Source organism: Colius striatus, chromosome 16, assembly GCF_028858725.1.
Source record: "Colius striatus isolate bColStr4 chromosome 16, bColStr4.1.hap1, whole genome shotgun sequence".
In the NCBI taxonomy this organism is placed as follows: Eukaryota; Metazoa; Chordata; class Aves; order Coliiformes; family Coliidae; genus Colius; species Colius striatus.
Window position 1 is genome coordinate 12154195 of NC_084774.1, and position 18248 is coordinate 12172442.

At 42.1% G+C, this 18248-nt stretch overlaps 2 protein-coding genes across 3 annotated transcripts; one reads left to right on the top strand and one right to left on the bottom strand.

Moving 5' to 3' along the window:
* Window positions 1-1310: 1310 nt before the first annotated feature.
* On the bottom strand, window positions 1311-10533 carry FAM217B (family with sequence similarity 217 member B). Of its 2 annotated transcripts, none has more exons than XM_062008984.1 (4): window positions 8560-10533; window positions 7341-7452; window positions 7161-7246; window positions 1311-6838 (listed from the first exon to the last, which is right to left on the bottom strand). In XM_062008984.1, the coding sequence occupies exons 1-4, from the start codon at window positions 8577-8579 to the stop codon at window positions 5647-5649; spliced, it is 1410 nt and encodes a 469-aa protein (XP_061864968.1). In that variant the 5' UTR covers window positions 8580-10533; the 3' UTR covers window positions 1311-5646. The 2 variants fall into 2 exon arrangements, with proteins under 2 accessions (XP_061864968.1, XP_010205148.2); XM_010206846.2 differs by having other exon boundaries at window positions 8555-10532.
* A 733-nt stretch (window positions 10534-11266) lies between these two features.
* Window positions 11267-15831, top strand: PPP1R3D (protein phosphatase 1 regulatory subunit 3D). Its single transcript, XM_062008985.1, has one exon. It carries the CDS (start codon window positions 11279-11281, stop codon window positions 12200-12202), a length of 924 nt encoding a protein of 307 aa, XP_061864969.1. The 5' UTR covers window positions 11267-11278; the 3' UTR covers window positions 12203-15831.
* The last annotated feature ends 2417 nt before the right edge of the window (window positions 15832-18248 follow it).

Sequence of the window (18248 nt, forward strand, 5' to 3'; positions counted from 1 at the left end):
CTTTTATCTGCTGTGCCCAGGAATGCTACCTTTGTATTACTGCAAACTTTGAATCAAGAACAGGTTCTGTAAAAGCTTATATGAAAAATGATACAAGCAACACTTGCTTTTCCTGTTAAGCCCAAAAGCCAGTATGAACCTGAATATATGAAGCTGAACTTCCCATCCCACTTGTGAAAAATATGTTTTAAATAAAACTACATAAAGAAGCAGGACATTAAAATATAAGTCTTGTAAAACCATGTAAAAAAAAGACTCAGCTGCAGAGTATGGGGAAAGGCCTGGATCCTATGAAACCACTTGCAGCATTTTCCATCTCCTGTATCGCTTTCACTGGGCACAAGGAGGTCTATTCATTTTTTTGGAACAGGGAAATAATTAATTTAATGTGAAAGGAAGATTTGGGGAAGGACTGATCTTCTGTTCAGGGGAGAAGAAAGACAATAGATCAGGTCAAACAGGCCATAATGAAATAACAGGGAGTGTGGGGAGCAAGGCAGGCAGATGATCTTCTGAGATCCACTCTTAACAGTACAAAATAGCAGTAACAAGTTTAAAAAGCAGCATGGGATAGGATGGCTTAGACACCAGGAAAACCTGAAATAGCAAGAATGTTATGATTGTAAAATTCTTGTGTGATATCTTACAGAACTGTTATGGTTAATATAAAGATTATAAAAAGAGTAAAAAAAAGGATCTTCAGCAATAGGAAATGCCATTTTGTCCCTTATTAATCTCTCTCATTTTCCTCTTGATTAGTCTTAGCTGAGAATATGAACATGTAGTGTGTGAAATGAAGTTGAACATACTTATCCATGTATACTAGCAATGTGAAAATTATTCTCTGCAGGCATCTCCCCACACGTCTTTGCTGGTCTTTGGATCATATTCTGAGTGTCCTGGAGATTATAACAGAGAATGCGAAACTCATTGACTTGTGCATTTTTAAATAAAGGTAGGACTAGGATGAACTAAGTTTTTCCTGGTATTTTCACCTATTATGATGCCTTAACACAGCCATTACAGAAGTGACTGCTAACTGGAGTAGAAATAATCATATGGTTTTAACTGCCTTGCTCAGCCAACTGCAACAACACAGCTGAAATACGCTGAGCTCCAAGCTCTACCCTACACTGCAGCAAAGGAATTCTCTACAAGAATTCTATGGTGCCATCTTGTGGTTGATGAAAAAAATACAACTAAGTAACAAAGAGGCAGTATCTCACTTTTAATACAGCAAATTTACAGTACCTTTGAATTACAAGATCACTTTGCAATGAAATTACTAGAAAAAATATCCACAAAAAGTTCAAATAAATAAGAATGCATGATTGCCAACATCAAAAGCTGGGCTGCAAACTCTTAGTTTATTAGTAGAGTTCCAGTCTTTCCAGATAGTCTGTTTTTCAAAAGAAAACTCACTAATGCCAATCAGACCAACAAAGGCTCAATACCTTTAAAACAAGGCAAAAAATCTCGACATTAGAGGATATTTCACACTGTAGAAATTTCAATTATACTATCAGCTCAAAACAAATATATCACAGACTGACTGAAAAAACTTTGTCAAAACACTTTCAAATTCCTAACAAGATCCTTTAAATGGCAAATACAAGACAAATGTTACATCAAACAATAGATGAAACACAGAAAAGACACAAGCAGTAATGGGATTATGGGATAATTAAGCAATCTGGAGTCAAATAAGACAGTTTAGCCCAATGATATAGCCATGACTACCCTGTGCAGCATCATACCCCGGTCATCCGGCTTGAGTTGGCAGCAGAAAGCAGAGGGGCAACAGCAGCACACGGGCAGCCAGGCAGAGAGCTATGGCCAGAACACCCTGGGAGAGGGGCATCAGTGGGAGACGAGATCTCCCTACCTCTGGCAACCCATCTGCTCTAAACTCAACTCTCTCAGAACAAATACTGCTGAGCCCTTTTGCTGCTGTGAGATGCACTGTCACTCCAAAACCCCAAATTTGTACCAGCAATTGTAAACCTCTCATTTGCAAAGAAAAACACAGTCCACCTGAACAGCCTTAACAAGTGGCCAACCCATGACTTAGGATACTGAACCAGCAATAGGGACTGATCTGAGTCTCCCTTGCAAGGCTTTTCCACTGAGGAAGATGTGAAGCCTCTGTCCTCAGAATGGCTTGCATTGCTCACCAGCAATAACCCCTCTTTGGGAGAAGCTCGATACCTGTGCTGGTAACAGAATGACGATCTAGAGGCATCATGTAGAACTCTCAGAACTACTGTATAAAACTGAAAGGTGCCACATGGGGGGATTCAGGGGAGCTCAAACTTTAACTGACCACAGTATTTCATTGCAGAGACAAAAGAAACATGTCAAGAGAAAAACAATAGTTTTACAGTTCTTCATGTTATGCATTAAAAATACAGTTGAGCATTACTAAGGAAAATAGTTTATACATTATTGGAGTGAAATTCCATTTCTTTACATCTTTGTAATGCTAATTTCACTGAAAACAACAGAGTTTATAGTAGCATAACTGGAGTAGAATCTAGATATTTATTTAAAATGCAACCTGAGCATATTTGTTCTGTAGGCAGTGCTGCAGAACATGAAACCTCTAAATTAACTAAAAATAAATAAATAATCACTCTTGTTTAAATAACTCACATCATAGTAAACTTGACCTTCATGAAGCATCAATGCCAGGCTTAGACACACACAGGATCATATTGCTAAACATAGTGAAAGCAAAAATAAGTTGCTGCACAAACACTGTGCTATGGAAGTATTTTATTTCCAAACTGAATTTATTTCATGGAATAAACTTTTCTGCTATATTCAAAAGTGCTTTTAAAGATAATATCCATCAATTAAAAATGAAGGAAACGTAAAACATAGTTCTCTTCATAAAAGGAGCTCTTATCTATAGGCCCAGAACATAGTCAAGTTAAAATGGCAGCAAAAATGATGCAAGTCCAGCCCTTCCAAGTCTGCTCACGCTAAGAGCTGTTTGTTGGGGCAGATGCAGAATTTCTATTTCTGTATGTGAATCGACTGTGTAAGAAAAATCAAATCAAAGATGACTTGTGTGACTATCATGTGAGACTTGGCCAGATCACAAGTACTCGGATTTATTTTAAGTGGCATCTCAGACTTATTTTAAGTGGCACCATCATCTCCACCTGCTTAATTTTTTTAGTGTTCAACAACAGATTGATATACATCAGATCACAAGCACTACATTAGAACAAAACTTTCCTGTATCTATGAGAAAAAGCAACCTTTCTCAGTGCCAATCTGGTCAAAGCTGACTCAAACACTATTTATTCACTCTTTACGAAGTGATCATGCAAAATGTGCCTGTACCCACATGCCCTCTTTATAACCTAGGAAAGCATTAATGTAGGGCAACACTTGAGTAAAAATTAGCATACACTAATATTCAGTGCTACAATAACATGCTAAATTGATTACTGCATCTACCAGTTTGTTTTTAAAAAATAGCTATTCTGATTATTGACTTGATCCTGCTCACCTTGTTTTTGGTGCTAATAACAGTACCCTGGTGTACTAAAATCGTGCACTAAAGCAGTGCTTACTGGTAAGAGCAGTCCTATGAACTTTCACTACTGTTAATGTGAATCAGGAAAATCCAGCTAACAAAGGCTTGAAGAATTTGGCCAGACCTTGAAATTCTAGCACTGGATGCAAGAATATTTCATCTAAAAAAAAGGTGAAAAACATGATGAGTCTGGAACAACATAAAGAATGGAATTGCAACAGTAAGATGTGCTGGTCCTCTGCAGCTGCTGTTGTTGAATACCATCCCATCCTCTTAAATTTCACCACACTTCTGACATAGACAATTTATTTGATCTTAGAGCATGTCAGATTACATTTCACTTTAATTGCATAGAGCTGAATGTACATGCAACTGCAATTCATTTTAACTGTAACTTCACGAATACTGAATATGGAAATATAATACTGTTTATTACATTCATTTCCTTTACCAATTCAAAATTTCACATTTGGTCTCCAACAGACTTGGAAAAAAAATACTGAAAATATTTCTTAGACTATTCCTGAGTAATGTTTTTCATGTACTGTAAAATACTCTTATTACTACATTTATTAATATTCTCACATTTTAGACTACATATAAATACATGCTTTGAAATTTTACAAAGCTGAAGGTCTGGTAGGCACAATGAAAGAATAGAAACAGCTAAGCATCTTAAAAACAAGATGAGATCAACAAGAGAAGTGCAATTTAACTATATACATAATGTACTCTTAGTAGCTGCTACGTTTTTGTTTTCTATCACAAGGTGAAGGACTCATCAGACCTCACTTCTCATACAGTTCACTGTGACTGGTGGCTGAGGATGAAGTTAATGCTCCTCAGCATTTAATTTTAAAATTGAAGTACAAAACATCCTCTAGAATTTCATCTTTAACAACACTGTGTTCCCAGCTGCTGTGAATGATTTGAAATTGTTAACACATGAACTGGGCACTTGAATACTCACATCATATTCTCTTGTATCTCACAGACACAGAGAAAACAGAAGGTCTAAGGACAAGACCCAATTCTAGCTTTACTTCCCTTCTGTGGGGTATTTCCCCATATCACTTCATTGAAAACTTAAATGTGAAGCCAAGTTAACTGAAGCAGACTGGACCACAGGATAAATAATAGCTATCTTTTGTATCAAAATATATCTTTACCTGAACTTACAATAGTCTTTAAATTCACCCCATAAGAGTCTACTTTTTATCATTTGAGAGGCTATCAGTTCTGCAAATTAGGCCACAAAATCCCTGGTAATATCCTCATTTTGCATTACTCATATACAGTCATGTGCAATTTGAAATTTGGTCATTTCCTCTAAATGATAAAAATCAAGGCTTACAAAATGAACTTCATGGGAAGCTGTCTGTAAACACAGTGAAGATTTCAGGGTATAAAAATACACATTCCATTTCCTTAATCTGTCACTATTGAAGCTGTCTGCTCCCTAGTAATTTTTTGTCTTAAAAAAGAATCCTTTCTGCATCAAAATATTTCAAAACATTATCTCCATTCTTCTTATTATTACAAAAATAGTATCTCATCAAAATAACCCAATTCATCATCTTCTGTGAAGAATTAGAGAACTGACTTTGCATAGATAAACACACTCCATGTATATTATAAAAACAGTTGAGCCCTTTTCCATCAGAAAACACCATCAAATCTGTCTCACAAAATAGCACGTTTGTTCAAGAAAAGGAGCATGGATCCTATTCTCTCAAATATATCAAAGTACCCATAAGAAACACCACAGACTTCAGAGGGATTCAACTGGTATAAACAGGAGTATGTGTTATAATTACATATTTCTCTAAACTTTCATAGTCTCCCATTGTTATCTTCATTCAGCAATTGTTATTTTGGAGGAAAGACCAATGGAAGACACTTGCCTTCAGGGAAAAGATTTCCTGCTGGCCTTGCTGGCTTAAGATCAAATGTATTGAAAAGTGCTGACTTAGAACCATGCATCAAGAACATATTTTCTCAGGGTCTTCCTATGAAGAAAACATGACCCTTCTGCATTGGCCAAGTGCTTTCTAGCAGTTAAGCAGCATCACTAATGTATTTACTAATGAAGTTTTTTCTCATTTAAATGTGTGTGATGTTTGCTTTGTGCCATTTGTTTTTATTTTCCTGTCACCTGTTGGTTTTTTTGAAGGAACATAATTGTTGCCATTGTCGTTCTTCTTTGGATTTGTGCACGCACAGGTTTTGAAGCCTTTGATGGGAGCAGTTGAGCCATGAAATACAGGGATTTGCTTAGTGGGTCTGATATTACCAACACTTTGAATTTTAGAACTGTTCTCAGAGGGCTGCACACTGAAAAGCTGTTGCTTTGCAGTTGGGTTTTTTCTCAGTTCACTCCTTACTTCACCAGATTGTCTCTGAGAAGACACTGCACATTCCATTCTCTCAGAAAGTTTCAAGTGACCTGGATGAGAATGTAACCGGCGACTCTCCTCACAGTATGAAGCTCCCCTGTGACCTGAATAGCTTCTGGGCAGCTTTGTAACGCTTTCTTGGGGAACCACTTGCTTGTTAGGCAAAGGGCTGAGCAATGCCTTGCCTTTGCCAGGGCTTTTTAGGCTACGGATAGAGCTGGGAGCAGTCTGTGGCCGGGCTTTGGCTGCCCTTCCTTTCTCACTCTGTACAGTCTGCATTTGCAGCCATTCCAGCTGCAAAAGACGATCAATGTATTTCTCAAGAAGTCCTGTTGGCTTTGGTCGGAAGTCAGTTTTACCCTCCACATTAACAAAGATGGACAGTTGCTTCAAGTCCCATGAGTTGAAAGGGGGTGGGAGGAAGTCTGGGTAATAATATTCTGATTCCTTAAAACCTGTACCAGAGACATGTTCCAAACAAACTGGATCAATTTCCTCAGCTCTGAGAATGAGTTCTGGTGGTGTGCAGGGAGATGGAGGAATGGGAATTCTTTCTGAATCAGAGAGATCACTGGCACTATCATCCTCAGCATCTTCTTTAATAATTCGTACTGACTTGAGATCAAGAAACATTTCATCTACAGATGCTTCTTGCCATTTAGAAGAGCATGGACCAGCTTCTGCAACGTGTCCTTCACGGTTCTTTTCCAACTGTTCTTTTTTACTGCCATAAAAATGTTGTACTGGGACATCTTTAAGCCTACAGAAGGTACCTTGTGTGCTGCCCTTTACGCTAGGAGGGATTCTGTGCAGAAAAGATTCATTTTGCCTTCTTTCTGGGAGACTTGTCTTTGGTCCTTGTACTCTGTGCAGTGATGTGCAAACACTCGTGACCCTAAATAAAAAGAAAGTCATATTGTGTTAGCATGACTAATGTCTTTGGAACAACAGTTTAGAAAGGTCTTGCTACCACCTTCATGGTGGCATGGACATGGACCTACATGAACGAAGCTAAAATGAGCATGGAAACTTAGTAATGGGATCAAGTTAGTATTTGCTGACAGAGATCACACTGCCTACTACTGGGTTCAGGGTTTTTGGTTTGTGTTATTCTGATTTTGCCTGAGAACTCACTAAAGTTTCCACATTGATAACTGACAACACACTGATAACAGTTTGAAATGTCTACAAATTAAACAATCTTAACATAAAATTACCTTTTTGACTGAGTGTTGTCATCCAGATGTTTTCTTCCCTTCTTAATAATAGTTGGTTGGTTCCCATCTTGAGTGTCATGGGAAATCTGGAAATGTATGAAAGTATGTGATGTTATTAAGAAAGCTCATAAACTAAGCATCCTTTTTCTGTAAACAATAACAAAAAAAGGAATTATATACCTTTTCAATGGCACTTGATACATTCTTGCCTAATCGTCCAGGAGAAGATTTCACATGAGAAATTGGTTTATCTAGTGCTTTGGTGCTTGGATGGCTTTTTCCATTATTGTAACTAGCAAGGATTAAACAGAATATCACATATAAACAGCAACATGTGTAAGCATCAGAATAGAAATGCAATAAAGATTTAAAGCACAATTCAGTTTAAAAAGGAGAAGTGATTGTGACTACTCTTAGAAGTCCATCAGAACTATTATATTTTTAATACGCCTAGTGCACAAGTGATTAGTTCAATCAGACAATATAACAATTAAATGTAGCCCTTACATAGAATGTCAGAAGATCCTAAAGTTACTTTGAGGATAATAAATAGTAAATATTAGAGACTACATATTTAACTACTAATTTCTACAGTACCTAGTACTTAGCCCTGCTGCAATTTAATAAAAATAATTATAAAGTACAACATGAAGGCCACTGCAAGCCACATCTTGCTTGCCTTTCTCATTTGCATACTCTAAACAAAATTTAAAGGATTATTCCTGTGAGGTTAAGGAGTTAAGTGGGCAGGGAGCATACACTCTCTTCTGATATTCATACAAACTATTTCACAACAAAGACACAAAGAAAATTCATCATTTCATGTTATACTGGGGTTGTGGAAATATTAGTAGGAGAAAAACTCATATCCAAGCAAAAGGAATGGCATTACTGACCTGAACAGCTTAAAACTAAAATACCTATTTCCTCAATTAGATCAGGTATATTTCTGTGTAAGCACACAGAATGATTAAATCAGAAAACACTGTTTATTGTTCTACAAGCAACAAATATTACTAATTGTAAAAGAGAAAGCTTTAAAATGTCATTTTAGAACAGACAATCTGTGCCCTCCCAATCTAATCTAGCTCAACTGCAGTTCAGTTAATTTGTCAGGCTGTACATCTCCACAGCTTTTATGTAAGTATAGACACATTTTGATTTTAAAAACCTCATGATTTCACCAACTCAAGAGCTTATAAAAGAATTTAAATAAGCTTTCTCCCTCCAGCATTGATGCAGTCACCTCTGTCACTTTGTGACCTGTGGGATCAATTGTTTCTATTGCAGTGTATCAGAGATGACAGTCAGAACAGTACAGCCATGCACTTATTAACTAATCTACAGTATTTAGAGATTTCTGTAACTAGAAAGAGACAAAATAATTTCCTTACTTTACCATTCCTTTGTGGTTTGCATTGATTTGGCTTTCCTTTTTCTGTGTCTCTCTGTGCAGTAATAAGGGATATTCTTGAATGCCTGGTCCCATTATTACTCTTTTTAAAGGGTATGTGCACCTTTACTTTTACATAATCTTCAAACGTCTCCAGTCTTTTGGGCTCGTAAGACACAGCATATGAAATGCAAACATCACCACGTCCTAGAGATGCAGTAAACAAACACCATGCGATTCCTCCCAACGTTATTTATTTTTAAAGCAGCAAGATAAACATCATCAGCTACCACACGTAGTGGAAAACACGGTCCCCTCCCCCAGCGCTCGCTTTAATGGGAACCAGCATCATTAGTCTTACTATTGCCGATCCATGCTGAGCTGTCATCACCCCGTGTGCGCAGAGGAGAGTCGGAGAGAGGGCAGCCACGCTCCCCTCCCAGGGGCATAGGTTGGCACTGACGCCGCAGAGCCCAGGCCAACCAGGGAGAAAGAGCACCGGCTTTGCTGTGGGAAGCCCTGCTGCTGCTGCAGCCAGCGGGTACAACCCAGCCCTCAGCCTTGCTGCTGCATCAGTGCCAGGAGAGGCTGGGCCAGCTGCCCCGCACAAGCCACCAAGCTCTTGCTGTGAGGTTTATAAGCCCATCCCTGAAGGACTGTTGGTAAAATACAGGAAAATATCTGAAGGCACAGTAGCGTTAGATGAGCTACTTTTCACTGTTTCCTGTGCTCCTCCTTTTGTTCCTCCTGCGCAGCATTACATGTATTGACTGGAGTCAAGTATCGCAGTCAAATGGTGGTGGGTGTTTCTGCTCTGAATTTAACAAAAGCAGTTGATGAACGATTGGCATCATGTGCACGTTGGGTTGTTCTTTTTGTGTCAGAGAATGGGCTCTTACATGCAAATTTTGTATCATTTTTTTTTCCTTTTCCAACTCAAATCTCTCAGAACTCATCAATTCCTACTAAAAATAGCCAGAGTAGAATTTTTAGCATTCTTTTATTTTCCAGAAACTGCATTCCCCTACCAGAGGCACAGGTACGATTTCCCAAAACTGACAGATGCCTAGCACCAAAACACCTCTGCTTATACCCACCCATTGTTGCGGTGCTATTTATAGATTTACATTCATATTCGTATCTAGATCTACTTGCACTCCATCCTGTCCTATTTTTTCAGCACCCCCCCTCCCCGGCCGGAGCGCGTACCAGCCCCCAGGGGGCCGGCCCCCAGCCCCACTCAGCCCGCTCTGCACACCGGCGGGCAGCTCGCCAGCTACAGACAGCAACGGCTGCTGCAGGCTGCTTCTGGGGCTCCGAACGCGCCACGGCAGGCGGCTGCCGGGCCGGGCCTGGCCCCGCTCCGCTCTCTCCAGGGATGCGCCAGAGATTCCCGCCGTTAACTGACACCGCGCTACACAAGGACAACGACTGGAGAGCAGCTCATTAATTAACGGAACGCCTCCGCGCGTTTTCCGCCTTTCCCTGCCCTCCTTTTGCCTCCAGCCGCTCGCCGCTGCCGCCTCCCGGTCCCGCCGCCCCCGCCCGGTACCTGCCTGCGCCTCAGCCGCCACCGGCAACTAAGGGCAGCGACGTCAGGCGCGCAGCGCGCAGGCGCCGCTCGGGCGGGCCGGAGGCGGGGCTCCACGCATGCGCCGTGGCTGAGGGAGCGGGCGCGCCGGTAGTCTCTGCTGCGGGGCGAGTGGAGCGACTATCTGGGCGACCGTCCCGGGCTGGGGACTACTGCCGCCGTTTTGCCTGTAGCCGTCGCACGGTAGAGCAAGGCTGAGCTGGGCATCACTTTGCATCGCCTCGCCTTCCTTACTTTACCCTGCCTTGCCGTGCCTTGCCGCGGGGCGGAGGGAGGGCTGTGTAGTCGATGTGGGCTGTAGAAGTCCCAAGCGTGGATTCTTCTTCCAGCCACGGTACCGAGCCTGCCTCCACCGCCCCGCCCGACAGTCTCCGCCGCGACAGCCCCTGCAGCCTCTGCAGCGGCCCCGACCCCGACCCCGGCTTCGGCTCTGGCTCCCTCCAGCCTGAGAGCCTCCGCCGTGACAGTCCCCGCGCTCCCTCCAGCCTCTGCAGCAGCCCCGGCCTCGGCTCCGGCTCCCTCCAGCCCGACAGCCTCCAAGCCTTCCCCACCGTCGGCAGCCCTCTGGATTCACCCAGCATCCAGTGTGACAGCCTGGAGTGTCCCTGTTGCTGCAGGAGCGTGGAGTCGGTTGGAGTCTGTGAAGACAGCCTGCAGGTCCCTCTCGCCGTGTATAACAGCCGAAAGGCACACCACAGCAACCCCCGGGCATCCAGCGACCTCTCCGACAGCCTGGAGTGCTTTGGTGTCCAGCCTGACAGCCTCCAGTCAGTCTCTAGCCTGCGTGAGAGCTTCAAGTCCTCCAGCATCAACGGGGATAGCCTTGAATCCCTTTCAAGCCTGAGTAGTAAGTCCATCAGCCAGCACAGCAGCCTCGAGTTTACAAGCCAGTGAGACTGTCTTCATCCCCTCATACAATGCAGTAGCCTCGGGTTCACTTCTAGCTACTGTGAGAGCTTCCAGATTTCTGCCCTTCACTCAGAAGGCTACGCTGTTCAGGTTGATTTTTGCTGCATCCAGTGCAATAACCTCAAATACTTACCGTCTGTGGTCACCATCACCAAGTTACGTGCTTCAGAGGCAGTGCTCATTATTACCTGCAGTATTAACACAGTTTTTTATCATTGCTTAAGAATGGAGGTACGTGGTCCTCGAAGGAATCCCAGCTACCTCTCTGATCTCTATCAGAACATGTTACGGGCTGAAGAGACACCAAGACGAGGGCAGCTGCAACCCCCAGCAGCCCATCCAAGTAGCAGCATGACTTTCTGGAGCAGCATCCCAGCCAAGGAGGCTCCTCAGACAAACAAGCTTCAGGGTAGCACTTGCTCCAGCTGTGATCCAGCATTGCGGCCTATCATACGTCGCCGAGCAAGATCTTTGCCTACATCACCCGAAAGAAGGAAGCGAGCAGCAGTGCAGTGTCAAGTTCCTACATGCCAGAGTCGTATGAACCGTGTGAGATTTGCTGATGCTTTGGGCTTGGAACTCACTGAAGTGAAAGTCTTCCAGACTGGGGAGGAGCCATCAATCCCCTTGCACGTCCTTTCCAGGCTTTCTATAAACTCAGACCTCTGGTACAGTGGTTCAGACTTGGAGTTTACTATGCAGTGCTTGGTCCCTGACTTCCAGCAGCCTGCAGACTGCATGGACTTCTCCTCCCGACTTCAAGAGCAGCAGGTGTGTCTTGAACGAGTGACCAGCTCAGATCTGGGGATCAGTGGCACCATTCAGGTTCGCAACATTGCTTTTGAGAAGCAAGTGTCTGTGCGATACACCTTCAACCAGTGGAAAAGTCTCCATGAAGTGTGTGCTCATTGGCACAGTAGCATCCCTGAGAAAAACAGGCAGGATCAGGTTGATGTTTTCACTTTCTTTCTCCCTGTGCCACCTTTCCTCCTCCAGCTGTGCTCCATAGTCCAGTTTGCAGCAAGGTACCAAGTCAATGGCCAGGAGTACTGGGATAACAACAGAGGCAAAAACTACAGCCTTACGTGCCGGAATCACCCCCTTAAGATGCCTAGAGAATGTGAGGAGAGCTGGATCCACTTCATCTGAACAAAGGAAGTGGACACAGAGTAGCTTGTCAGTAGTCTGGGTGGCATTCTCTTTCTTGGCATGGCTCTCGGCTCCTATGGCAACAGTCTGCTTTTTGAAATCCACCAAACCTGGCAAAGAGTTCCAGGGCAGGGAAGTAGCCAATGACCTGTACAAACTGTTCTAAACCTCTGAGAAAGTAGAAAGGGCCAAAATGTGTATTGAGTTACAGCTGTTGAAAGTCCGTGAGGTTTCTTGTAGTGTATGAGTGGTTGCAGAATGGTTCCAGGGGATGCTGTCAGACTACTGTAAAGCAAAACAAGACACTTCATGTTACTAGTAATACTCTAGGTTGCATAGAATATTTCTAACTGTTTAATTTTGCCATTTTGTACTGTCTGTTTTCTAAATGGATGGTGTGGCTTCAGTAGTTTTGTTTCTAATTTTGTTTATATTATCTCACCAAGTCTGGGCACTATTCCATTTATGCATAATTTGGATGGCAGGCAGTGTAAGGAGTGTATTTATACTCATATACACAAAAATAAGGCTGTAACCATGTTAAATATTTCAGTTAATATTCGTGTTGAAAATGAAATGTTACTGCAAGCAGAATATAGATGAAAATGTGCTGTAGGCCCCTCTGTTTCCCTTGGAAAAAGGCACTTTTTTATCTCTAGTGTTTGCAGTAGGCAACAGGAATGATTGTTACCAAAGGGTGTGTAAGGCAGACTTTCATGGGGAGTTCTCATCTTTTTCAGGTGATGTACAAGTAAGCTTTTTCTCTAGGTGGTGGTACAGGAATTGTCCTTTCTTTGTGCACCTGTTTTTTACTAAGGAAAACTAGAGCAATTTTGCACTTGTGTTGCAACTGAAAATCTTGAAGTATTATATGAATGCTAATGATCTTACCACTGTTACTAGGAAATTTTTAAATCAAGAAACTGATACACATATTTAAACAAATAGTAGTACAGGGAGCTGGTTACAGAGCCTTGGAATAGCATGCCAGAACCCTGAATCCTGGCTCCTTGCTCACCAGCATCCCAGTACCGCTCCAGTAATACCTTTAAATTCTTTCATCAGCTACTTCTTATTGGATACTTTCATAGTCCCATAAACAGAATCCCTTCTGCAGCAGGGAGAGCACTGTAAGTTAGACACAGCCTTGCCATGCTGCTTGCTCTATACCTTCTGTGGTTTTAGTGTGGTTTAAGATTGGCAACAGGCTTAAATCTAATTAAGTAAAAGATTGTCCATGATTTTTTTTTTCCATACATGTTCAGAACTGCATGGAAAGTTTCATTTTATATGTGTAGCAAGAATTTTCACAACTGGCTGGCTGGATCTACTAGAAGAGATGCTTTTTAGGACTATAGTATGAAAACCAGGCCATTTATTTGGGCATCTTAGTTTGGATTGCTGCTTACTCATCAAAACCAGAAGTTATTTTTAAAAATCACCATTGTAAGAAACCCATAGCCAAGTACATATTAGTCCAAAAAGTCTACAGAATAATTCTGGAAGTGCAGAAGCCCCAAGAAAATGCACGTGCCTGGGAACTCAATGTTAGTCCTTAGTTGTGATACCCATTACCCAAAGCTAATATTTCAAGTGAAGAAGCCACCTGGTTCCATTAGTCTTTGGCCTTCAAAGGAACCAAACTCATGAATGATGATTCTGTGAGCTGCTGAGCACCTCTTGCAGAGTACTGAGAAAACTCAGTCCTATTTGAAACTGCTGGGAATTGACTGTGTTGTCAGCTTTAAACTTTATCTGGAAGCATTGTGAGGTTGAAGTTTAAGTCACTATTGTTTTGAAGGAGTAGGTGAGGCTGAGGTGCAATTGCCAACTGCAGAAAGTGTTGCCTCCTTTCAGTCCACCTGTGTTAGTTTCTGTATCAGGGTTAGAGAAGTGACCATTACCAATCTGTCAGCAACTCTTATCTCCTACAAAAATCAGTGCAGGCAACTGGAAGATTAGCCTGCGTCAATATGGTGAAAAAAAATAAGAGCTCTGTAAGAAAGGTCTTTTTGCCTCTTGTGGTGTGCTTCATATCACTAAATGATTTATGACAATATGGGACATGATATATCTGAACTAGTCAACCTATGCTCATCGTCAAGGGAGATGGTTTTGCTACAGTTAGCAGACTGCCTGTGGTGTTACAAACCGCCTCATCCCTGCTGAGCACAGAGAACACTGTGTGACTAGTTCTGCCATGCTGAAATTCTCAGCATTAGTGCAGATTGTGCCAAATTATGCCAGAGTCTGTAGATGTCAAGTTAAATAAGCTGAAACACACCTTTAGTGACTGCAGAAGAACCTTTCTGGGCATTTATTGAAACTGCATACCCTTGCTTTGGTGAAACTTACTCATTTAAGGAATTCCATTGACGTTTACTCAGTGTTGTTAAAATCCTTGTCAGCAAGTCCTACGTACTTGTCAGTGTAAGTAAGAAGAAAATGAACACACAAGCACAGGAGCACTTGTGCTAAATAAAAGGCACCATTTTGAAGTATTGTGTGTATCCTACCCCTTCCCTTTCCTCCTCCCAAGTCACTGTTTTTGTTCCATCAGCAAAACCACTGAATTGCCTCTCAGCACACCATAAAAAAATCCTCCTCTCTTGAGATGCTTTTGACACCAGTTCACAAAGGGTGTTGCTGGAGCCCAATGCAGTGCTTGCCTTACTGGCAGGAAGATGGTGTTATCATCTTCTGAGAGAGACTCATGTGGTGGCAAATGTCAAATCTGAGTGTTAGTGCAGGCAGGAACAGATTATGGAAAGCTGAGGCTTAGTTTGGAGGTTAATGTCATGTATACCACAGTGCTGGACAGAGTCAAGTAATGAATGTCCCAGCAAAATGGGTTTGGATTGTATTGTCTTATTTCTGCAGCCTCTCAGGGTATTTGCATGTGCATAATCTTGAATACTGACGTATGTTATTCTGAGTTTGCCTTTTCTCTCTTTGCTTGGCTTGCACTTCTGGAGAGGAATTGACAGTAGCTGTTACTAAACCAGGTGTCTGGCATTGCTGACTGTGAGTTGTGCAGGCTTTCCTTATAACGGAACTGGGAGCAGTCTCTGGGTTAAGCTCATAAACATTCGCACAAGTACTGGCACCTGTCACATGAAGGATTAAATTTGCACTTGTGTTTTCCTGTCACATTCAGTAGTAAACACCAAAAGGATCCTAGTTGACAAAAAAGAGATTAAGCCATTAAGTAATGGTAATGTGCACACATCGTGAAGGTAAACTCATGACAACCTTTATAAATTCTCAGGACAAATTGACTGCTTGCACTATGTTCAAATTGAGCACTGCCCTTATAATGAGGATTTTGTAAAAGTGAATTCTTCATAAGGGTTATTGCAATGTAATGCACTTTAAAAAACATATATTTATTATAGTCATGCAATAAATGAACGTCTAGAAGTGCAGTTTCAAGGTTCTTTCAATTGTGTTTTTTAAAGGAATCCATTTAATTGAAAAGGAGTTGTCTTTCCTGATTTAACATCTTGTCCAGAATAAAGTACATTACAAAGTATATCAGTAAAGCACATATAGTAGACTAAAGGTCATTTTGTTTACTGGAGAGTTGTACACTTGCAAAGTGCTTAATTCACTTTCAAAACAATAAACTATGGCTGTTATAATACAAAAGATTGTAATAAAAGCTTTTCACAATTTTATGTTATGTTTTGTCAATGGTACATCTGTTAATGGTTAAGGAAACTCATGAGGCAACTTAGTGCTAAGTTGTCACACAGCAACATACTCAGAAAAGTTTTAACAAATCACTTGAAAACAATGTGAATTTGTTTTAGCCTGGGGGGGGATGTGTGTAAGAGGACTCAAGAGAATGTTTAGCTTTTGTTGTGAACATCCAGCCATACGCTTTGTCTTACAGGTGGTTAGTGCTTTTTTTCTTAATGCAGGTGTTATTTTTATGTGTAGTTTCAGATTCATAGTTTCTTTGTATTTCTCATTCAAAGAAAAAAAAAACACTAAATTCCAACCTGTAGTAATAGTAATATGCTGTCAGTTGTAACTACAGTACTTAGTATAGTGTGTCACCAGTGCTCAATGCAATGTTATGTGTATTTTACAGCATTGCCTGGTAAAGAGATAGAACATCAAGTCTAAATGATCAGACATTTGTCAACTTGAGGCTAATGTTAGTACTGACATCTTTCCTGTTTTAGCTTTCTCCTTATGATCTCAGATCTGCAACTATTTCAGCTGACATTTGATATTAAAACTGTTGGCATCAATGCTTCTGACCCTTCTCAGTTCTACGTACAATGGCGGCTGTGCCAAGGGTTGGTTATATTGACGAGTACAATGTTTTCCAGTGATGAAGGCATGTATTTCTGCTACAGTAGTGAAGGAGGATCCCTGTACATAGTGCTACCCTACCCTAAAGACAGTTTTGCTTCCATTTGATATCATTTTTTTAAGTATACTTGCCATATCTGTAGCCCAAATAATTCCACTGCTTGTTCTGGTCTGTTTAATGCATAAGGTAATGAAAATTCTGCTTTCTGTTGGCTTCTTTTCTGTCAAACCAAACAAAAGAGTAATTAGAGAATGAGAAATGAGCATACAGTATTCCATCATTCACATCAGTGTACCTGCTGTGGGAGGACAAATATATGATCAACTTCTCCCTTACTTCACAGCTCACTTTTGCTACATGAGTAAGGCTGTTTTCTTCACAAGACCTGAAAACCTGTGGATAGTCTAAGCCTGTCTGTTAATGGGACTGATAAGACAGAGCATCAAAGGCAAACTGGCTTTTACTACTTCTGCTTCATATCATGAAAGCAGAATTCAGTTTTTATAGAAAATTTCTGATGCTCCAAGTTCCTCCTGCAAACTTTTGCCCCTAATAGGTTTCTCAGTAAAGCTATGGTTCTATGGATCTGCTTCAGGTCATCCATTGCCTTCTAGAAAAAGTACCCCAACAGCCAATGCCTCCTGCCAAACAGGCTTACTGCAAAATGCTCAGCACTGCTCACTCCTATGGGATCAGCTCCTCAAAGGAGATACTCAATTCTCCCACTGCTTATCATTTTCTGGAATTGCAGTGACACCTGCTGGTACTCTAAATACTTTTTGCCTTATAAAGCATTGATGATTTATTTCAGAAAGTCAGTGGCATTATTTTATTTACAATAACTGCAAGTTTATCTGCCACAAATGGTGATTCTTCTCTCAGATGCTCCACTTATTGCTTATTCTAGGTATGGAGAGGCTTCCTGATACTTCACTGGGATGTGCAATTCATGCTGAATTGTATCACCTGTTGTGATGCAGGTGACAGCTACACCAGTATCACACACCAGTACATGTAAAGCCCCACTTTAGTACTGATGGGTTTCATTTAAATACATTACTCACTTCCTTTTGTATAATGAAGACCACAAATGCCAGCAGAAGCCTTTTATCAACACGCCTGCATCCGAATTCCTTTATGTACTCAGGCACTTGATGGTAATGAAAGTGTTTCTGAGCTCAGTGGAGGTCCTGTGTAAGCAGAGCTGTAGTGCACGTCAGTAGATCCACCCCACGGCCCTCTCCTTCCCTGTCACTGGAGGCGGCTTCCCTTTCCTCCTGCGGTCGCGCCGCGCTGGTGCCGCCACCGCGGCACTTCCTGCTGCAGGAAACATTCAGTAAAACCTTCGTGACGGCCGGGCCAGGCCGCGAGGCTGCTTCGCAGGGAACTGCACCCGCTCCTCCGCCGTAAGGCTGTCTGATCCTTTCCTTGCCCACTGTGGGGCGGGGCGGGCGGGGCGGGCGGGCCGGGCCCAACTCCGGCGCAACCTCAGCAAAGCGCCGCCTCCTCCGCGGCGCCTGAGCAGCTGCTGCCGCACGGTTGGGGAAACCATCCTCCCGCCTCGCATCTCCGACAGCGATTGGTCCGCAGGCCGCGTTCGCGGGCGGTGATTGGCTGGTGACTATTGGCGGTCTTTTCTTGGCCCGGCGGTGAGGTAAGCGACGCTGCGCTGTGAGGGGCTTTGCTGCTGCCCCACGGCCTGCTGCCGAGAGGAGGGGGCAC